We start from the raw sequence: 23818 nt of genomic DNA, 5'->3' as shown, positions 1-23818 counted from the left end.
TGTCAAGAAGGTCCTCCCTTTTACTCTAGTACTCCCTAGTCCCTATGTCAATGTGAACTCACACCTAAAGTGTTTCTTAACAAATCTCAAATTCGTCGCATTAAGGTGAGGATAATGTATTATTTGTGTACTACGGTGTACTATAATGTACTTTTAGTGGACTTAGGTGTTTCACACTATTTTTAATCATATGTGAGATCAATGGATCATACAATATTCTATTTTTAAAATCTGTCTTGGTTGATTCTATACATGAGCTAAATCAAACACTTGCTTCAATAGCGCAAGAGATGAATTAACATCGTTAGGTCCTATACCTTACACAATCATTTCGGTGCTCCAAGTATAAACACCTATATATACTATATAAATGATAACCTCATGTCTGTGCGTCAGTTGTACCTCAAAAACTCGAAGAAAAAAAAAAAAAAAAAAAAAAAACTCTAATTGCATATCCATTGGTCTCATTTTATCTCAAAACTTTTATATTGACTTAAATGTCACAAGGGGAAATATGCTATCATCAAATCATATTTATACAGTGATCTTTGTTTGATATAATGACCTCAAGATTTTTAATATGCGTGTAATTTTAACCTGGTCATGTAAAACATACTGCACATACTGTTAGTTGATGCTGTGACATATTCTGAACTACATTAAATTCTTTATGTCATACAGCGACACGCCACATTATTAGTTGATGTTGTGACATTTAAGTACGGAATACGAAATAATGTACGGAATACTACGTATGATTTATATAAATGCTTTTAATTTTTATTTTAACACAATTTTATTCATTGTAATATGAGAAAAATAGGAATGCATGTGATGAGGAGAGACAGAGAGAAATAACAACCTAAAAAGGAAAGAAAACATTAATTACAAATAACACATAATATCCATTTTAAGCAAAAGTTGTTAAAAATGTGAAATGGAAGTAGTAAAAAACATACGCTAAAAACGAAAGTGTGTTAAATTAATGTATTAACATGAAAAACGAAAGTCTCTAACTAAGGGCCTGTTCTCATACGTTGAAATTTAGTTTAGTTTAGTTCAGTTCAGTTCAGCTCCTAATTTCTTTTTCTTATAAAATATTCATTTCAATTCAATTCTGTTCCGTTCAGTTCAGCAGAGTTGAGTCAATGAGAACATGCCTAAATAACGAAAGTTGTAATAACTATAAATACCCTAAAATTTGATTTTATTTGTCGTAATTTTCCTGTGTGCTCAAACTCACAGAATTCACATTTCATATCTTCTACCTCTTCTTCCCCAATTTCGATACAGAATCGAAATTCTAAAACCCTGCAATCAAAGAATTCAATTATGGTGGAAAACCCCTAGAATTTCGCGCCAAAATTACATAAAAAAATGCATAATTTTTGCAAAAATGGATAAAACCCTAGAAATCCATGTATTGGGGTTAAGCTTATTCTTGCTAGTAATCACTTGTTTATCAGCTGAATCATCGACATGTTTGACAGTATACAAGGAAGGAGGAGCTCCGGCAGTATTCAAATCCCCAAAATGCCCTAGCTGGAAGCTCTCCCATCACCAATTTCCGCCAGGAAGCTCCAAATGCCATGTCGCCGCTTTTCAAGGTCGCCGGAGTTCGATGGAGGATCGTATTTTATGTGCCCTCGATGTTCGAATTCCGTTTCCGGGTTCGTAATCTGAAATTAATTTTTATTCTGTAGTGATTTCCTTTGATTAAGCTGGGTATTGATTCTTACGTTTGTTATGTGATTATTGCTTGTGTTTTGTGTGTTGGATCTAATATTGGCTTATTTGAAATGGGGTTAACAGAAAATTGGAATTGAATAGTTGTATGATAGTGAACATTTGATGTGAAGGAATGGTTTTTTGTCAACAGTGATGCTACCCAACTCCCAGGATAAGAATTGTTTAATCACTTTAATGTATATAACAAGACATTTAAAGAATACTTGATTGTCGAATAAAGACTAGCCTTACGCCGCTTAGTATAAGGGTGCTCATCAGTATCATCCAGAGGGAACAAAAAGCCTAACTTTTTATATGAATATTGCTAATATTTGCCTTTAAATTTGATTATTTTCTTTCAAGATTGCCAATTGAAGTACTAGTAGTAAAAGTACATATATAGTTGGGTCATTGGGTGTCATGAGGTTCCTTTGCCAATGTGGACTTGCTTTGTGGTTGGCTGGTTGTATACATGAGCGTGTATTGGAGATTTCTTCTGCGAACGTGTACTGTTTTGCTTCATGTCAGCAGGAGAATAATTAGTAATGGCAGCATTATTCTAATTGGTTAGAATGTAAATTTATCAGCTGGGCTTAAGCCTGTCCTTAATTTCTAGAAGTTTGAACAAGATTTAATTAAAACATGTGGACTATGCATCATGAGTCTATCTGTTCATAGACTGTGGGATGAAAACTTAGGCATTCTGGGTTAGCAGGTCACATTTGTCTCACAATTGATGCTAGTTAATTGTATTATGAGTGGCCAAGTGGGTGGATTGATTGGTTTATAGGTTGAGTGCTCTATTATTGACTACACCTTGCATGAGTGACAAAACTTTTCCCCCTGTATGATTTGAGGGTTGGCTTACCACAATGTTCTGATAAAAAAAAAAAAAAAAATCAATTCAGGGTGGGTAGGGGGCTGTTAAATGTTCATTACAGCCTGTACAATCTCGTGCATGCTGCTGTATTGGTTTTGGTTCCTTTACTGATTTACGAGCTATGTTGTAGGATATTTTTTGAATCTGTTATGTTGGGGTGTCAGTTCGTTTTGGTTTTAGTGGCTTAAGCTTTTGTCCTCTTCAACTTTATCATTTAGAAGAGATCATTTTCAACCAGTAAATCAATTCTAGGGGCTTGTGTTGGTGACTGATGTAGAGATGAGATGGTCAAATGGAATGAATGATAGGTTGGACCTGGGAGGGCGGAAGGACTTAAAAATGTGACATTGACACAACCACAGGATATGGGGATGATTTCCTTTCTCATTTTTCTATGCATAGCCTCCCTCCACTCTCACTCTCTCTTTACAATATACAAAGATAAGGATGCCTTGGTATTATTATGTAATCAAATTAACTGGGTGTGAAAGAGAAATCAGAGATAGAAGACTGAAAAAGGAAGAATTTATTGGATGGAATCTTAACAACCATTTCTTTACATTATATCAACATAAAAAGAGGAAGGGTGCACTTTTGTAATTTGGTGTGTTCATTCATATGGAGTGTTATCAATTAATATCTGTCTGAAAACTGGTAGTATGTACTTTGAGCATTGGGAATTTTTCCAACTGTTAAATTTAGTAATTAGTGTACAATCTGTACATGATTCGTCCTAGTGTAAGTAATTTTCATCGTGTTTTGTTCTATTTAGACTTGTTTCAGCCTATCTTTTACCCCTTGTCAAAAAAAAAAAAAAAAAATTCCTCCTAAGTTTTTTTTATCCCTCTGCATAGATGACTGGAGAATTCTAGTTAGTTCAGGTTTTTATTTTATTTTTTAATTTTTTTTTTCTTTTTTATGATTTATAATGAGTACCTTTGGATTCCTAATTTACATTAATTTTAGAGCAGGTCCAAATGGATTTACAGAGGTGGATGTGAGCATTGTGGCAGTTTTTGATGGACATAATGGCTCTGAAGCTAGTGATATGGCTTCAAAACTTTTGTTGGAGTATCTTATTCTGCACACTTATTTTCTTCTTGATGCAACATTTCCTTCCTTTTTAAAGAAATCCATGGGAAGATTGTCAAACAAGGAAGTTGTGACATTTTCTTCTCAATTCTTTAAGGATAGAGAATGGATTTTGCATTTTAATGATCAGCAAAGGTATTAAGTTGACTTGTTCAAAATGTTCTTTATTTCGTTATTTATTGTTTTTATAGGTCCCTCACCCCTACATCTTTTACCTCAGTAGTATGTTCCGGGATCTTTTTGTTCAATATGAATGGCCCATTGCCACATCTGACTAATTTGAGGATAACATGTATGAGCACCACCAAAATTCATGTACCTAATAATCCAATATAGACAATATCGTGCTTTGATGTTAGCTAGGAAGATACTGCATGCTATAGATTTTTAGGCATTGTTCTTCCTTCGAGGTTCCTTGCACTTGGGTCAAGTTTTGAGAGATTTTATTTTATTTTTTTTTAATTCTCCCTTATGCTAGACCAGGTTTTTCACTATTTGAAGTGTGACTTAAAAGATAAAGGATATTATGATTCTTGATCTTTCAATTTGGGTACCACATAATTTTAGATGATTGTCTTCTATTAACAACCGACTATAGTTATGTTCTCAACAAAAAAAGGTTATCTCAGGATTCAGCAAGTCTATTTCTGCAAGTTGAACTTTCATGGAAACGGTTTTTGTAGATAGATTGTTGCCTTGTTGGTTCGCAAACAATTGTAAGAAGACTATATTATTCCTACCAATGTATGAAAATGTTTGATTTAATAATAAATGATTACTCCATGGATTTCGGAAGTTGTACTTGCCAAATTTCTTGTTTAGCAACTTCCCATGTCACATGGAAAAGTAGCTCTTGGGAAATTTGGAGTTCTATGCACATTAGCAAAAAAATGAGTGCAATATTATTTACTCAAACAACATTCCTCAAAATGAACAATTATAGTCCTTTTATTTAATTTTTACTTATTTATTTAAAAAATTGTCAGTTTTGTAACATTTTTTAAGATCAAACTGAAAATGTAATAACCTTGGATGAATCATTAAGATGTTCAAAGACTATTCTTTCATAAAAAAAAAATTCATTAAAAAGTTGAAAGAGTATTCTTTTTCTAGTTAGTGATTGAAATATACTCCACATAAACTAAAATCTGAAATTCATAGTTGATAAAGAATAGAGAGGGTATCATCTTTTTCTCATTTAATGTGTTGGTAATCTTTTGACATTGTGATAGATGCAAATTGTGTTGCCTAGCTTTAATAAAGATGCATAGTAGCAAAAATCTATGCCTGTCCAAAGAACATAGTTGTAGCTAGTAGGTTTAAATCTTGGTCGTGTAGGTATCATTGGTTAAAATTTTAAAAAGGTAGAAAAAGAGGTGTTTGTGAGATTGTTAATGTTTGTATTGCTATCTGATTTTAGGCATATGTCTCAAGAAATTTTTGGAGAATCATTTCATTTGGAAATATTGAAGGAAGCATTGCTGAGAACTATCTCGGACATTGATACCACTTTTTCCAAGGCAAGTTTCAAAATGTTTTGGTGTTGAATTGCCTTCCTAGTGTTAGATTACGTTTATGGTTGACAATCATTGAATTGAGCCGTGAAGGAAGCCATCAGATTACATCTTGATTCGGGTTCTACAGCCACAGTTGTTTTGATCGTAGATGGTCAGATATTGGTTGCAAATTTAGGAGACTCGAAGGCTTTTTTGTGCTCTGAGCATTATCAGCCCCCTGCTGATGCTAAAGGTAACAGTATCTTTCCTGAGAGCACCCTTTTTCTTTGGAAATGTTCACAAAAAGAATTTACTATCTCGTTTAACCCATTGGTCTATTGTTGTATATAACGTGCAAGGGGTAGTCTCCTTGCAGGCTATTATGTTTTGCATTGACCATGTGCTAAAGTTCTAGTTTGCTGGAAACATTGCAGCCACTGCTTTAAGGATATATAGGCAGAAACAACGTGACGGTGCTGTACTGCGATTTAAGGATTGTGAAATTTGTAAAATGGTGGCTTCCAAGGGACTGAAACTTCTGGTTGTGAAAGAATTGACTAGTGATCATCGGCCAGACAGGGATGATGAGAAGTCCCGAGTTGAAAATGCTGGTGGTTATGTTATTGAGTGGAGTGGAGTTCCTCGAATTAATGGGCGTCTTGCTGTGTCGAGGGCTATTGGTGATGTGCCTTTCAAAAGGTAAAAAAAAAAAAAAAAAAAAAAACTGTGCTCTGTAGCACAATTTTGTCTCATTGATGTATTCCGTGTGTGTGTGTGGGGGGTGGATGGGTGGGTGGGGTGTGTTCACACTACTTCACTGTGACATTCAGAAGTGTGATAATTTTCGGTTCAGTGCGTGTTTATTTTAAATGTTCAATAATTAAAAAGGTTATTTGGTCTGTGCGAGCGTGCATTGTTTTATTTTAAAGTAATTTTCTATAAATTTGTTGAGAGGATCGTGTATTTTATTTCATTGGTTGCAGGTATGGTGTTATAGCTGCTCCAGAGATTACAGATTGGCAAGTCCTGAATGACAATGACAGCTATCTCATAGCTGCATCTGATGGTGTTTTTGAGGGGTTGGACTCAAAGGATGTTTGTGATCTTTTGTGGGAAGTGCAAAATGATGACCTATTAGGATCACAGGTTTCTCCGGCTTGTTCAGATTCTTTAGCTGACTGCATAATAAGCACTGCTTTTGAGCGAGGAAGTGCAGATAATATGGCTACTGCTGTTGTTCCATTAAGATTGATGAGTTTATCTAAAACCTCTCTAAATAGTAAGTATGCTATTTATTAAGGAATTTGAATTAAATCTTGAAAATGGTAGTGGTAGTGTGATAGAAAGATAATCCATGGAGATGCAAATTTATAATCTGCATAACTTTTTATCTCCTTTGATCCTGCAATGAGTGCAATCTATCTCTATCTCTGTTTGAATTTGTCCGGGATTTGATGTAAAGCATAACTAGATAATTAACATGATTAAATGTTAATTGTTAGTTCATTTAGAAGGTATGGCCAAGGTATTGATTTATTGAGTTCGCTTCTCTATATCAAAATCATTAAAGGTCCTCTTGTAGATTTTTTAAGCCTTGTAATTGGAAATAAGTGGGTTGAAATGTTTGGGCTTACATTTCTTGGTTCTGGAACTTTCATTATAGTTAAATTTGTATCATTTTTTTATTTTTTATTTTTAACTTTTAAAATATAGGTTTTGCATGGTTACATTTAGGAAAAATTGCGGAAAATAATACAACCTTTGACCGGTTTTTTTATAATAATACAACCTTTGGATTATTTTAGAATAATATAACCTTTAAGGGGTGTCAATTTTAAATAAGACATAACCTGTTGGTAACTTGTTTTTGTAGGTTGCCGTGACACGTGTCATTGTTTTATTGGTTTTGAAAATTTAATTAATTAATTAATAATCTATTATTATAATTAACAAAATTATATTTTTAAAAAAAAAAAACCACCCACCCCCTCCCCCACTTTGCAGCCACCTCCTCCATAGTCCCACACCCAGCCCTCCCAACGCCGGTAGGTCGGCGCCCAGCTTCCCCACCGCCGCCGGCCGACCTACCTTCTCCCTTTCCCTTTAACCCCATCACGCCACCCTGCCAGACCACTTCATTACTGCAGCCACCGCAACAACCAACTCCCCTGCTCTTCCCCTGCCATCACTGCCGAGCCACACACATCAAACCATATAAATCACCGCCCACATCAAACACTACTCGAAATCGAACATCCACACACATCAAACGCTCCAATTCGAACAACCAAACACATCAAACGCTCCAAATCGAACAGCAGCCGCGAGACGCTCCAATTCGATTGATTCAATTCGAGCCGTGATTTCTTGATGTTGGTGTTGATTGAACGACGATGATGCGGTGGGGGCGAGTTGGGCGCCGGCCGTACTGTTGCCGAGGAGGGTTACGTGTGGGGAAGGGGGAGAGGAGGTGGCTGCGTGGTGGGGAAGTGGTGGTTGCGTGGGTTTTTTTTAATAAAAAAAAATTTGTTAAAAATTTAAATCTGATAACATTAAAAGAAACAATTTTTATCATAAATTAAAATTCTGAAATTCATTATATTCATTTTAAAAGAAAAATAATATTTAGACCAATTACATTACGACACGTGTCTTGGGTAACCGGTTTTAAAGGTTACAAGTTTTTTGTCTTGTTTAAAATTGACACCCTTTAAAGGTTATATTATTCTAAAATAATCTAAAGGTTGTATTATTATAAAAAAACCGGTCAAAGGTTGTATTATTTTCCGCAATTTTTCCTTACATTTATTGTCCATTGTGCTGCACTTTCTTTGGCCAACATTTTTATCGATCCATTTGTAGCATCGATTGTCTTTACCATGCCGTCTGTGAAAGTATCATGATTGTTCTTCTTTGCTTTTGTCAATGTTTCAGCTGCAGAAATTCCCATCAGTCTTGTTCAATTGAAACATGCTTACCCTGTTGTGGCAAAGTTTGACAGGCTATTGGTAAGTAATAAAAACCATTTGTCTTTGAACTAAGTAGTAGCGGGTTCATGAGTGCATTTTCTAAGGGAATATGTTTGGCATTTAGTTAATTATCCTAAAAGGAATGTATAAATTTTCTTCGAGTTATGGGGGCTTATGCTGACTTTGTATATTACTTTGCTGTTGTGAGTTTTGCTTTTTTCATTTTTCCTTTCTCATTCTGGTCATAATTTCCCTTCTCAACTAGAGCTGTCAATTCAGGTATTCAAGTCGGGTTTGGGTCGGGTCAAATTAGGTCTCGGGTTGAATCTGGATCAGGTTATGTGAGGTCAATCTAGCTTCAGTTAGGTTCATGTTTAGGTCGGGTCAATTTCAGTTCAAGTTACAATGGGTCGTTCACCTTTTTGGATATAGGTTGGGTTCAATTCGAGTTAAAATCAAATTGGGTTCATTTTCAGGTTCCGGTTGCGTTGAGTCGGGTTTGGATGGGTTAACAAGATGGTAAATTCGGGTTCGGGTTAGTGTTGAGTCGGGTTTTGGTTCAAGTTCAATTCTAATAAATATCGATGTGGCCAAGTTGAACTATATAATTACGCATTCCATAATTTGATCAAGCATCATCAAGATTTTATTAAACCTATATATGAGTAATAGAGAACAAAAGGTATATATGAACAAAAAATTTTATGAAATCGGATTGTGGGTTTATAGAATTATACCAGTATATAAACTAAATAAAAGGTATATTTAAATTTATTAAACCTTCCATGACTCGGGTTTATGATTTAATTGGGTCGGGTACTAGTTCGGGTTCGGATTGTTTACGGGTCAGATTAAATCGGTTGACGGTTACTATCAGGTCGGGTGCAGGTTCGGGTTCATGTCATAAAATATAGGATCAAATCGGTTTTCGGATAAGATCAAGTCGGGTTCAGGTCACTAGTTTAACCCCATTGTTCGAGTATAGGCTGGATTTAGATCATTGTCGGTTAAATCGGGTTTTCGGGTCGAGTCACTTTTTAACAGCTCTAATAATCCACAGTTTTTGAGGAAATTTTGAGGTTTCAGGGCCAGTGGCAAAAAGTAAAAGTGTTGAGAGCTTAGGGGATATATCTCGGGATAATATAATGTCGTTTAAACCATATATGATCATTGTATGTTGTCATAAACGTATGTGGTAGGCTTGAGTTTACGAAATCATTCCAAGTTGTGAACGGGTAAAATGACCATTTAAGGGATTATTGGATGGTTCCACCGACCCAATTGGACTCCGGAGGGTATTAGGGACCATGGTAAACATCTTGACAATTTTTATTTTCAGTCGGAAAAAGGTCAAAAAATTACAAAATTAAAGGCTATAATCCACGCTTTTTGAGGAAATTTTAAGGTTTTGGGGCCAGTGGCGGAAAGTGTTCAGACCCTAGGGGATATATTTCGGTGTCATACAACGCCGTTTGAAACTATATATAATCATTATATGTTATCATAAACGTACGTGGTAGGCTTGAGTTTACGAAATCAATGCAAGTTATGAACGGGGAAAATGACCGTTTAAGGGCATATTGGATGGTTTCACCGGCCCAATTGGACTCCCGGATGGTATTAGGGACCGCGGTAAACATCTAGGCAATTTTTATTTTTGGGCGAAAAAAAGTTAAAAAATTACAAAATTGAAGACTATGAATCAACGCTTTTTGAGGAAATTTTTAGGTTACAGGGACCGATGGAGAAAAGTGTTGAGACCCTTGGGGATATATCTCGCGGTCATATATTTCCGTTTGAAACCATATATGTTGTCCTAAACGTACGTCATAGACTTAAGTTTATGAAATCACTACAAGTTGTGAACGGGTAAAATGACTGTTTAAGGGCATATTGGATGGTTCCATCGACCCAATTGGACTCTCTGAGGGTATTAAGGACCATGGTTAATATCTCGGCAATTTTTATTTTCGGACGAAAAAAGGTCAAAAAATTACAAAATTAAAGGCTATAATCCATGTTTTTTGAGGAAATTTTGAGGTTTCGTGGCCCAGTGACGCCTTGAGACCCTAAGGGTTACACCTCAAGGTCATATAATGCCATTTGTAACCATATATGATCATTATATGTTGTCATAAACGTCCGTGGTAGGCTTGAGTTCACGAGATTATTACAAGTTGTGAACTGGTAAATTAATCTTGTAAGGGCATATTGGGTGGTTGCACCGACCAAATTAGACTCCCGGAGGGTATTAGGGACCATAGTAATCATTTCGACAAGTTTTATAGTCTGGCGAAAAAGGGTCAAAAAAATTTTAAAATTGAAGGTTAATCCACGCTTTTTGAGAAAATTTGAGGTTTCGGGGTTTGGTGGCGTAAAATGTTGAAACTCTAATGGATACATCTTAGAGTCATATAATGTCGTTTTAAACCATATATAATCATTATATGTTGTCATAAACGTCCGTGGTAGGCTTGAGTTTACGAAATCCCTGCAAGTTAGGAACGCGTAAAATGACCGTTTAAGGGCATATTGGATGGTTCCACCGACCCAATTAGACTTCACACGGTATCATAGTCCAGGGTAAACATCTCAACAATTTTATTTTCGGGTGAAAAAAGGTCAAAAAAATTACAATATTGAAGGTATAATCCACGCTTTTTTGGGAAAAATTGAGGTTTTGGGCCTTGTGGCGAAAAGTGTTGAGACCCTAGGGAATATATCTCGGTATCTTATAATGACGTTTGAAACCATATATCATCATTATATGTTGTCATAAACGTACGTGGTACACTAGAGTTTACGATATCACTTCAAGTTGTGAACGTGTAAAGTGACCGTTTAAGGGCATATTGAACGGTTCCACCAACCCTATTTGACTCCCGGAGGATATTAGGGAACATAGTAAACATCTCGGCAATTTTTATTTCCAGGCGATAAAAGGTCAATAAATTATAAAATTGAAGTCTATAATCCACGCTTTTTGACGATATTTTGAGGTTTCAGGCCAGTGGCGAAAAACCTTAAGACCCTAAGGGATACATCTCGGGGTCATATAATGCCATTTGAAACTGACGACCCGATTCCGATTTCATATGCTGAGGTTATGCTTTTGCATTTTTAGGGTTAAAGGTTGTTGACGGCTCAAAGCTCGTGTTGAAGCTTAAAAAATGGTGGAGAATAAAGGTTGAAGACAAACATAGGAGAGAGGAGAGAAAAATCAGAACATTGTATACTATTTTTTTTATTAATAAATTAAGTGAAAAGTAGGAGAGACAAGTCAGTTTTCTGAATGGCTTTTTAAATATAACAATTGGACCCCACACTCTATTAGTTTCCTCTTTAATTTTATGACACCCACCCTTTTACAGTTTTACACTTTTACTTTCCCTTGGTTGTTAAAAAAATCAGATACGATTGACCCAAGGGCAAGGCAGTATTTTTATTTTTTCAAAATACAGAGTATATACTTCTTCGTACTTCATTATATATATATATATATATATATATATATATATATATATATATATATATATATATATATATATATATATATATATATGTATATGTATTCGTACCCATCGTACCGGAATCACCAAAGGGCAGCGTTCCGCGTATTCGTTTCCGTACCACGTTTCGAATCGTACCACGTACCTTGTAGCATTGATCAATGCTTTTTGAGGAAATTTTAAGGTTTTGGGGCCTGGTGACGAAAAGATTTGAGACCATAGGGGATATATTTTAGGGTCTTATAATGCCGTTTGAAACCATATATGATCATTATATGTTGTCATAAACGTCCGTGGTAGGTTTGAATTTACGAAATCACTACAAGTTGTGAACGGGTATTATGACTGTTTAAGGGCATATTGAATGGTTCCACCGACCCAATATGACTCCCGGAGGGTATTATAGACCATGGTAAACATCTCGGCAATTTTTATTTCTGACGAAAAAAGTTCAAAAAATTAAAAAATTGAAGGCTATAAACCATGCTTTTTGAGGAAATTTTGAGGTTTTGGGGCTCGGTTGCGATCATCCTTGAGACCCTAATGGATATATCTTGGTGTCATATAATGCCGTTTGAAACCATATATAATCATTATATGTTGTCATAAATGTCCGTGGTAGGCTTGAGTTTGCGAAATCACTACAAGTTGTGAACGGGTAAAATGACTGTTTAAGGACATATTGGATGGTTCCACCAACCCAATTGGACTATCGGAAGGTATTATGGACCATGGTAAACATCTCGTAAATTTTTATTTTCGGGTGAAAAAAGGTAAAAAAATTGCAAATTTGAAGGCTATAATCCACGCTTTTTGAGGAAATTTTTGAGGTTTCAGAGCATGGTGGCAAAAAGCCTTGAGATACTAAGGTATACATCTCGAGGTTATATAATGTCATTTGAAACTATATATAATCATTATATGTTGTTATAAACGTCCTTGGTAGGCTTGAGTTTATGATATCAATGCAAGTTGTGAACGGGTAAAATGACCGTTTAAGGGAATATTGGATGGTTCAACCGACCCAATTGGTTTCCCGGAGGGTATTAGGGACCATGGTAAACATCTTGGTAATTTTTATATTAGGGCAAAAAAGGTCAAAAAATTACAAAATTGAAGGCTATAATCAACCTTTTTTGAGGAAATTTTGAGGTTTTGGGCCTTAATGGCGAAAAGATTTGAGATCCTAGGGGATATATCACGGGGTCTTATAATGCCGTTTGAAACCATATATGATCATTATATGTTGTTATAAACGTCCGTGGTAGGCTTGAGTTTATAAAATCAATGCAAGTTGTGAACGGATAAAGTGACCATTTAAGGGAATATTGCATGGTTCAACTGACCTAATTGGACTCCCGGAGGGTATTAAGGACCATGGTAAACATTTTGGTAATTTTTATTTCTTGGTAAAAAAGGTCAAAAAATTACAAAGTTGAAGGCTATAATCCACGTTTTATTGAGGAAATCTGAGGTTTTGGGCCTGTTGGCGAAAAGATTTGAGATCCTCGGGAATATATTACAGGTTCTTATAATGCCGTTTGAATCCATATACGATCATTATATGTTGTCATAAACGTCCGTGGTAGGCTTGAATTTACGAAATCACTGCAAGTTGTGAACGGGTAAAATGACTATTTAAGGGTATATTGGGTGGTTCCACCGACCCTATTGGACACCCGGAGGATATAAGGTACCATGGTAAACATCTCCAAAATTTTTATTTTCGGGCGAAAAAAAAGTCGATAAATTACAAAATTGAAGGCTATAATCCACGTTTTTTGACGAAATTTTGAGGTTTTGGGCCCGATTGCGAAAAGTGTTGAAACCTTAGGGGATACATCTCGGGGTTATATTTTGCTGTTTGAAATCATATATGATCATTATATGATGTCATAAAGATACGTGGTAGGATTGAATTTATGAAATCACTACAAGTTGTGATCGAGTAAAATGACCGCTTAAGGGTATATTGGATGATTCCACCGATTCAATTGGATTCCCGGAGGATATTATGGACCATTGTAAACATCTGGGCAATTTTTATTCCGGTCGAATAAAGGTAAAAAAATTACAAAATTGAAGGCTATATCCACGGTTTTTGAGGAAATTTTGAGGTTTCAGGGGCCGGTGGCGAAAAGTTTTGAGACCTTAAGAGTCATATAATGTTGTTTGAAACCACAAATGATCATTACATGTTGTCATAAACGTCCGTGGTAGGATTGAGTTTACGAAATCACTGCAAGTTGTGAACGGGTATAATGATCGTTTAAGGGTATATTGGGTGGTTCCACCGTCCCAATTGAACTCCCAGAGGGTATTAGGACCATGGTAAACATCTCGACAATTTTTATTTTCGGGCGAAAAAATGTTAAAAAATTACAAAATTGATGGTTATAATCTACGTTTTTTTGAGGATATTTTGAGGTTTAGGGACCCGGTTGCGAAAAGCCTTGAGACTCTAAGGGATACATCTCGGGGTCATATAATGCTGTTTGAAATCATATATGATCATTATATGTTGTCATAAACGTCCGTGGTAGGCTTGAGTTTACAAAATCGGTGCAAGTTGCGAACGGGTAAAATGATCGTTTAAGGGCATATTGGATGGTTTCACCGACCCAATTGGACTTCTGGAGGGTATTAGAGACTATGGTAAACATCTCGGCAATTTTTATTTTCGGGCGAAAATAGGTCAAAAAGTTGCAAGATTGAATGCTATAATCCACGCTTTTTTAAGTAAATTTTGAGGTTTTTGGGCCCGGTGGCGAAAAGTGGCAAAATTGAAGGCTATAATCCACCCCATTGTTTCTGTCGGGTCCTTGGGTTCAATTCGAGCCAAATTCAGATCGGATTGAATTTCAAGTTCGAGTTGTGTGTGAGTCAGGTTTGAGTGGGTCAATAGATGGTACATTCGGGTCGAGTTAGTGTTGAGTTGGGTTTTGGTTCAAGTTCAATTCCAATAATTTTCTCAAGTTGATGTGCTCAAGTTGAACCTATATAATTACGCCTTCCATAATTTGATTAGTATTATCAAGATTTTATTAAACCTATATATGAGCAATAGAGAACAAAAGGTATACAAGCCGAACCGTATTGTGGGTTTATTGATTTGTACCAGTATATAAGTTGAACAAAAGGCATATAAATTTTATTAAACCTACCATGACTCGGGTACAGGTTCTAATTGGGTCGGGTACTAGTTCGGGTTCAGAATGTTGTTGGGTCGGATTAAATCGGTTGACGGTTACTCTCAGGTCGGGTGCAGGTTCGGGTTCGGATCAAATCGGTTGTCGGTTAACATCAGGTCAGGTTACAGGTCACTAGTTTCACCCTATTGTCCGTGCACAGGTTGGGTTCAGATCATTGCCGATTCGGGTCGGGTTCTCGGGTCGGGTCAGTTTTTTATAGCTCTATTCTTAACTCTTGCAAACTAGTCTTGAACTGATGTCCCTGTCGGGTCCTTTTGAAAAAACTTGAATTATTACAATTGACTATGCTCATAAATTTCTTTAATTGCTGCACTTAAGTTGCTTTGTTTTCTTTTGTCTGTTGTGCATTAGTGCCATGGTTATACTTATAACCTCTTGTTCACTGCAAACTGGAAATTTCATTGCCATTAGCTACCTTTCAGCTTATTGTGTACAAAGTACATATGAGTATGTTTAGAATGTGTGTAAATTGATGTGTGTTGTATTTTCTTTCTATTTTACTGTATTTGTACATAACATGATTTGTTAATAGGTGAATTCCAGAAATCTTCCCCAGTGACATGCTTTGACTATTTTACAGAACAATAATAGAGTTAGTAATCCTTTGATCATCTTACCATTTATATCTCAGGATGTAGGGATGGCAGCAAAGATTTCTCATTTTCTTTTTGATGTCTGGTCCTGAGATATAAATGGTAAGATGAACCTACCTCTTTTTTCTATTGTGACTTTGACTAGGAGAAACCTTAATGCCGTAGCCTGTATGCATAAATGTTCTAGGTACTAAGTAATCCTTTTAATTCTACCATCCCCCAGAAAGATAAAAGCAGTATTTGGCTATGTGCTTTATTAAGTATTTGTTTTTATTTTTAATTTAATTAATTAATTAATTTATTTATTTTTTTCTGAAGCCCGTTCTTTTATGTCATCAAATTAATAGAGGCCATTAAAATTATAGCTTTAAGTAATGCTGGGTTCCCATGTGACCATGTCTACGGGCCAAAATTTTCTTGAAAAGTTTTGATAGTCATTTTTGCTTCAGGTGGAAAGCAAGCAAGGTAATTTTGGCTGTTACTATTTGTATGAGAACCTTAAGGAATATGAGGAGGATACTTTTAGTCATCCAGAGGACGAAATATCTGAAGATCTTTATGACATCCCTCATGCTCTCCCTGGGCGCCTTGATCATACCTGTGGTGAGTGGAGCTGTCCCCTGGTCTTGAGTTTGTATAATTTATATCTTTTTATTGAACAAAATATGCTCTCTTTCCTCCCAATATTTTTTTCTTTTATCATTATTAAGGTAGGAGGGCAGAATGGTGATTGGTGTGGAAAGTTTATCCTTTTTACATTTTATTTCTGCTACGGATTGTAGTGTCTTTTTCAAGTTTTACACAATGTGCAGTATGCGAAGTATGATTATAAGACTGTTAACCTTTGGAATTAGGAGAATCTGCGAACATAAATTTGGAGAACGGCTTTTGCTTTCACTCTGGGATGATCTCTGACGGTAGTAATGATGATAGCCGATATCCTGAAGATCTTTCCAGTTTCCTTTCCCTGCTTGAGTCAATCCCTTTACAGCATGCTGAATCTAGTTTTGGTTCATTTGAGGAAGCTAAACCTGAAATGAGGTATAAACTCTTTTTTCTTTGCCCCAACTCTTTGCAGTACAATAGTATTTAGGAATCTATGTATCTTTTGATATTTGAGGCTTGTTTTAAATATCCCTTTAAGCTTACAGATTCTTAAAATGAAATCAAAGACGAAGAAGGTTTACTAGTTTTTCTTCTTCAATTTTCTTTTTATAGTTCCTGTTTTTCTAATTATGAGTTCATGATGCTGATCTCTGGTTCTTCCTCACATGGCATTAAACATTTTCAATGAATAGGTATATCCTTAGGAAAAGGTTTGGCCAGGGAGCATATGGTGAGGTTTGGTTGGCTTTTCAGTGGAATTGTTCTCAAGGAGAAAATGCCCGGAATTGGAATCAGAATAACGGAACTTTTTCCAGACACCATCTTAATATGGAGTCATGCAATGAAAATTCAGAAAACTCCTCATCACGTTATGATTGTCCTAGTGGTTCCTCTGATAGTAACTTGTTCATTTTGAAGCGCATAATGGTAGGTCTGATTAGTGAGTACTTATGATTTATTTCTATATCCTCCATTTGGTGGTATTTTCTCCTGCATGTTGCTAAGTTACCATTATCATTCTGCTCTTTTGACTTCAGCTTATTAATCATGCTGTTATTTTCTGTTGTTATCATTGAAAAATTTTCTTCTATGCGATATGCCTGGTAAGCTGCATTGAAGTACATTTGTCTGTAATTAGGGATTATATTTTTGCTTTTTGTGTGGAAGCCCATATTATGTGTGCATTTGAATTAAGCAAAGAGTTATCGTCATGTACCTTAAATGAATTGTCAGCTATCATTTTGATTAGTGCTGTGTAGTTGCGACATTTGAAAGATGTGGAGATTTATCAACTTAAAAGCAAGTATTTAGTTTCTTTTTATTATGAACAGGTGGAGAGAGGATCTTCTGTTTACCTAAGTGGGTTGCGGGAGAAGTATTTTGGTGAAATATTCTTAAATGCTTCAACAACTCTTGGAGGGTTTTTATCATCTACAATGTCAAACTTATTATTTAGAAAATCTGGAGCCAATTCTTATGGTCCTTTTGGAACAGATGAAAATCATAGAATTGTTATTCAGGAGAGTGAGGACTTTGAGAATCCTGGAGATAGGTTTATGCATGGAAATGGAACTTGGACAGTGGTTTATGAAGAAGGCCTTGATCATATTGCAAGATATGTGGAATCTTTCGAGTCTCGTTCGAATGAAATATGGCTTGTTTTTAGGCATGAAGGCGTTTCTTTGTCAAAGCTTATGTACACAACCGGAGATGTCGATGAAATCCTGTCAGAAAGAACTGGACATGCTCAAGTATTGCGGCCATCAAAATGGTGGCATTGGCTTAAGACAACAAAAGCAGGACATGAGGAAATGCGAAGTGTTATCAAGCAATTGGTGTGTGCTTGTAAAGGTTTTGAATGCAATATCGTTATTTGAGCTGTTTTATTCAGTTATCTTGTCAGGTGCAACTTACGGCTTGTGTTTCTAATGTTAAATGTTAAAATGAAGAGTGAATAGGAACATGCTTATGCTAGAAAGTTGTTTTATATATTCAGAATGCTTATCTTCGCCAATATGTGAGTCCGTCCCTGCAATTTGAGTTTCATGTTTTGATATAGCTCCATGCATATGTAGAAATCCTTTATTATTGGTTTATTTTGGATCTTAAAAAAAAATTTCCTTCTGTATGCTTTTCATTGTTACCTGCATTTGAGTTCTTACTTGGATTTCCTGAGATTATTTCTTTTCCTTGTCTCAGTTGGTGGCACTTAAGTCTTGTCATGATCGTAATATTACCCACAGAGATATTAAACCTGGTGAGGATCTTGATACCCTGTCTGTAACTATTCATCCTGAAATGGTGATGCATAACTCTCCTTCATGTTATTTCTGCATAATTAAATAATAAGAATGTTAGAAGGATTTGTAAAACATATCAATAGTTGTTTTTAGGCTATACATCATTTAAGAGATATATGTGGTATGTTAGGGTATCACGGATTCTATTCAGGTGGGTTATCCCTGCAATAATATGGAAGAGAACTTGGATCTCTTTCTATGGACCTTATGAGTAAACTATGTGATCGGTCACTAATCAATCATCCTTGTCAAAGCTTTATCTTATAATTGTGGATTACAATAAAGTCAGGGCTTTTAAGTTTAATTGTCTGGTTCTAATCAAATTAGCAAGTTCAGAGAATGGAATACAGGCTGAAATCAAGAAGATTTAATGTGTGGAATTATATGACTGGCCTCTCTTTATTTTGCCTGTTATTTCTTTCTATTTTCAAATTGATGCACTGTGAGAATTGTTTCCTTTTTTTGGTACATTATATATATATATATATATATTATTATTATTTTCTTAATACTTATATTGTGGGTCTTGCCTCTAAAATCTTCTATTGCTTCCATATTTCATTAGTTATTTAAAATTTAGGATCAAGAGAAAGCAACCTTGCATATTAAATTTTTCTTTTGGCTCCATTAAGCTCACACATTGGGGGATCTCTTTTTGATTTCTGACCATACAATTGATTTTGACTCTTGAATTTAAGTTGGATTCCTGGTTCTTGGATAATGATTTGAGAATTTGTTTCTGCAGAGAACATGGTAATATGCGTTGAAGATCAGGATACAGGGGAATGCGTTAAGGGAAAATCAAGTGGAGATCTAAAAGTCGCAGGAAAAATGTGTGCACCTCTCTTACAGTATTTTTTTAAAAATTTAATTTTTATTAATGGTTTCTATACTTGAAAATGGATATTTTTGACTTTTTCCTCAACTGTGCCGCCTTTGGTGAATGTTGGTTTGTCAGGCGTATTATTGACTTCGGTAGTGCAATCGATGACTTCACCATGAGGCGTTTATATGGATTTAAAGGCCCATCTAGGTACTTTCCAAACTAGAGACCTTTGCATTTCCTTTAAATGACTTTCATTTATTATAATCAGAACTGTTGTTCACAGCTACAGTTCATATCTGGTTTATTCATACTGTTATTAGATCATGTATGATGTGATGACGTGTTAAAGTTCATAGGTTATATGAAATTCTGTTGATGCTTTCTCCCCTTCCTAGTTAGGATCATATATTAAGATTTCTTTGAGACTAGATAAAATTTGTTTCTCAGCCTGAATATAGTTGTTTTTGTTGGTGCTACTAAGCTTAATTGGTAGTCTTTGGAGGATGGTCCCCAAGACCTGTGATTAGATATTGTTTACATTTCTGCCCTTTATGAAACCTTTTAAACCAAAAGGCAAAAAATAAGGTTGCTAGAGCTAGAGCATATAGAAAAATTTCCTGAATCCAGATAGGGCTGTTAAGATGGTCATATGAAAACATGTTACTACATCATTTGAGTTGCTTTTAAGTGAATTTGATTTTTTTTTTTTTTTTTTTAAAAAAAAAAATATCTCAGAGGCAGGTTCTACCCTTGCTGACTGCATTTATATCACATGTGGACTGCAAATCTTCATTTGTCCTTTATCTAATTCTGCTGTAATTATTACAAATTATTATTTTGTTTTTGATCCCTCAACCACTAGTCATTGTGAAAGGAGAAAGACAGAAAGAAGACACAAGTCTAATCATGATCTGTCATTTCAAACTAAGATTAAAAGTGTTGAACTATGTATTATCTTCAAAGAGGGAAATTAAAATAAAACTTTTATTTTCATCCGTATTCTGTCAATCCTTTTTTTTTTTTTTTTTTTTGAAAGGCCGTATTCTGTCAATCCTATATTTGAAGGCTTTTGTGACAGAATTTGTAGTCATAAATTTACTGTTCTATTGTAGTTTCTACTGGTAAGGGTTACATATTTCCCTTTATTTATTATTACAGAGCTGAACAGACATTTGAGTACACTCCCCCAGAGGCTTTATTGAATACAAGTTGGTTTCAGGGACCTAAAAGCAGAACTCTCAAGTATGCAATTTCAATTAGCTGAAAAGTTTATCTTCTTGAAGCATTTTTTTTAATTATTTATTTATACTTACATGTCCATGTCTTTATATTAGCTACAACACTCAATATTGGAACAATCCAATAATGAAGCACATAAATGCACTACCTTGTTTTCCAGATACATCTGTTTAAGTTCCTTTTTTGGTAGGTATGATATGTGGAGTGTTGGAGTTGTATTCTTGGAGATGGTATTGGGATCAACAGATGTTTTCCAGATTAGCTCTTTATCCCATGCCCTTCTAGATAAGCTTCTTGAAGGTTGGAATGAAGACTTGAAGGAGCTTGCTTATAGGTGAGATCTGTTGTAATTTTCTTATGGTTGTATGTTCACAAATAATCTACCTACTTCACTGAATTAATTCTTTGCTGTTGACACTACAAGTGACTGAAGTGACGAATATTTAGCATTGTTGCATGGAAGGAGTTCATGCTGTCCTACTAGCCTTGCTTTAAAAGATGTTTGGCTTTTTCTTGCTTACCTATAACTGTGTCAGATGCTTCAGGGGTGTTTTGCTCAGTGAAAAGCTAAAACATTTTCAAATGTGAATAATTTATGCAGGAGATAGTTATATCTTCTATGGTCAGCTGTTGTTCATGGAAATTCTGGGAATATTCTTTTTGATTGAAGTGCTGCATGCTACCGTGTTATCAACTTATCATTATGATGTCAAAGATTGTTTTAACATACACTTGATAAACTGGGGTTAAGTTTGAAATTGTAGTTTGAGCATCTTACTATTATGACATCTTTGCCTTAGTTGAATGATCGTCGGCAATGAAGCATTTGAAATTCTGCTTCAGTATCTATCTCCTCAATTGAGAACCCTGTAGCTACACAAATATGGCTTATGGACTCATGGTGTTGAATGATGCTAATATGTTGTTAAATAAATAATCATGTACATGACAATACTTTTGAAAACTAAAGCTTTTATTGCTGATAAGATGCTACTTTTTTTCTCACTTGGTCAGGCTTAGGTCCTTCATGGAAATGTGCATATTAGTCCCTGGCCATTCCACTACACGCCATCCTGGCAAGGGTCCACAAGACCAGGTGAAAATCTTATATGTAGAATCAGTTTTGGGTTAATCTTGTGCTTTATTCTAACTTTCCCTTATTCTGTATTGATCAAGATAGTCACGTCACATATTAAATGTCTGTTTGCTCTGAGTTTACACCATATTGCCCCTGCTTTTTGATTGATTTTATTTGATCCCGCTAATTATTTAATGTTTTACTTTATATAACAATTTGGGTAGGTCTTGATTTTTTATTTTTATTTTTTTTGTGACTACTTGTACTCACATAGTGGTTGTGATTATCACAGTCAGTGATTGTGCATCCATCTGCCATCTCCAAAGTCCCAACTCCCAACCATAATGTTTGTTGTTTGGCTCTCATTTCCCCAACTTACATATTGGGTGGGATTCATTGTCACCCTGCTGGGTTTGCTTTCTGAACACCCCACCACCACCCCCCCCCCCCCCCCCAACCCCACCCCCCTCTCTCTTTTTTTTTCCCCACAAAAGAGATCTCTGGGGCTGGTCCTCTAGAAGGAAAAAAAAAAAGTAGTGCTTGTGCTTGGCATATAGAGATGACATGATCTACAGAAACAGTGCTATTTGCGTTACTGTTAATACTATACTATGGTTGACTGTATACCAATTCATTCAAATGTGCTGGTTAATATACTAAATGTATATCTGCAGGCTAAAGCTTCACCAGCTTCATGGAAATGCTCTGAAGAATTCTTCTCAAATCTTATAAAAAGTAGAGACCCTCTTAATATAGGGTTAGTTACCATTATTCATAATCATTTGGTAGAAAGATTTTACACTATTACATAATATTGGTCAGGTTATAGATACTCTTGAATGTAATTCCGTTGCTATCAGGTTTCCAAATGTCTGGGCCATGCGTCTAGTACGACAGCTTTTACGTTGGGACCCGGTAAGGTTTCTGTAATTTTTTTTTTCTTCTAAAGTTCTATTTATTATCTGGTGAAGTGATTTCATCTGCTCAACTGCTGGGTATCTCACTTGACTTTGTGGACACCCATTTTCTAACAAATATATTGTCTATTCTCTCCAACTAATGCTTCATTTTCACCTTCAAAATGTCGAAAAAATTATCTTCTATTATTATATGAAGTAATTACTTATGTTCAGTAACCAAATTAGCTTTAGATGGCTATCATGGGTTGTGTGAATATTTTTTATACTAGTAGCTAAAAAGAGTGCATGAAAAAGGCAGCATTGACACACGTTTCTGCAACTAGGTTGAATGGTGTAACTTCATAGACATCTGGTGATATAGATCGTATATTCTGCATATTACTTTAAGCTTGACTTCTGCTTTGAATTTTATAGAGTTTTTATTCTCGTGTTATGTGTACAGGATGATCGATTGTCTGTGGATGATGCTCTGCAGCATCCTTATTTCCAATCACCTCCCAGCTGATCACTGGAAGTTTGGAATTATAAGTGCATTCTTTCGTGAAAAAAGAATAGTTAATGAGGAGTCAGCATATAACAATTAATGAGGGGGAGAGGAAAGGAGTGCATGTTGTCGCAGATGCTTATTCATGGTTAATATAAACCATGCCCTTCAGGATGAACTGAATGTGACAAGAGACAGAAATGCCTGGTGTTGTTTCTGAGGGAGTTTCTAGTACATTGTACTTTGAGACCAAGAATTAGAATAGTTAATTCTCTGCCCAAGTTGCAAAAACATGATGAAACCCAGAAGATATAATCTTCCTAATGTCCGTCACTAATCTATCCATCAGGACGATCCCAACAAGGAAGTGGCAAGGAAAGACTTGCCTACAGGCCCTACACCTATTTTGTGTCGTTTTTCACCTTTGTACGCAAGTCATATGCGAATATGCTGAAGTATCGAAACAAAAGTATCCAATTTCATTATTGAGAAGCAGGGTTGTAAATATGTAGCAGGATTAGAATTTTGGCAGATTTTAGTGCTATGAGCCCATGGCTGCTATCATACAGTTATTGATTTGGTGTAAACTTATACTCTTTAGTGTATATTGTAACTCAGAATTTACGGATCAAACTAGCTGATGTATTTGGAGATTTCACCTTTTAATTTATGTATATTTCCATCACTAATTTTTCTTGAAAATCCTAACCCAAATTAGAATGCAGAGAAGAAAATTCAGTGAAGGAATAGCATCAAAATTCTTGAAACAGGAGGCTTGAGTAATCATGCAGACAACCAGACAGGAGATCTAAGAAAGAAAGAAAGACAAGGTGTAACAAATCTACTTGTTTCTGATCTGTCTACTACTATTGCCAAAACTGTGCTC

General features: G+C 35.5%; 1 protein-coding gene across 1 annotated transcript; it reads left to right on the top strand.

The window, feature by feature from the left end:
* The first annotated feature begins 1240 nt into the window (after positions 1 to 1240).
* Positions 1241 to 23611, top strand: LOC145597855 (uncharacterized). Its single transcript, XM_081654109.1, has 20 exons — positions 1241 to 1670; positions 3580 to 3835; positions 5121 to 5220; positions 5308 to 5449; positions 5631 to 5895; positions 6180 to 6475; positions 8131 to 8204; positions 15929 to 16082; positions 16334 to 16520; positions 16778 to 17012; positions 17417 to 17920; positions 18285 to 18342; positions 19131 to 19218; positions 19344 to 19418; positions 20370 to 20453; positions 20641 to 20784; positions 21465 to 21546; positions 22203 to 22285; positions 22389 to 22443; positions 22891 to 23611. The coding sequence occupies exons 1-20, from the start codon at positions 1397 to 1399 to the stop codon at positions 22951 to 22953; spliced, it is 3219 nt and encodes a 1072-aa protein (XP_081510235.1). The 5' UTR covers positions 1241 to 1396; the 3' UTR covers positions 22954 to 23611.
* Positions 23612 to 23818: the final 207 nt, after the last annotated feature.

The sequence above is a fragment of the Chenopodium album genome, chromosome 20 (assembly GCF_948465745.1).
Source record: "Chenopodium album chromosome 20, dcCheAlbu1.1, whole genome shotgun sequence".
In the NCBI taxonomy this organism is placed as follows: domain Eukaryota; kingdom Viridiplantae; phylum Streptophyta; class Magnoliopsida; order Caryophyllales; family Amaranthaceae; genus Chenopodium; species Chenopodium album.
The sequence above is the reverse complement of the archived record's forward strand: the minus strand, read 5'-3'. Positions and strand labels throughout refer to the sequence as shown.

Excerpts from the sequence above, each read along its gene's own strand:
- LOC145597855 (XM_081654109.1), top strand. The coding sequence starts at position 1,397 with ATGGATAAAACCCTAGAAATCCATGTATTGGGGTTAAGCTTATTCTTG. Across the intron at positions 1,671-3,579 it reads TGTTCGAATTCCGTTTCCGG|GTCCAAATGGATTTACAGAG; the intron begins GTTCGTAATCTG and ends ATTTTAGAGCAG. Across the intron at positions 22,444-22,890 it reads AGCTTTTACGTTGGGACCCG|GATGATCGATTGTCTGTGGA; the intron begins GTAAGGTTTCTG and ends TTATGTGTACAG.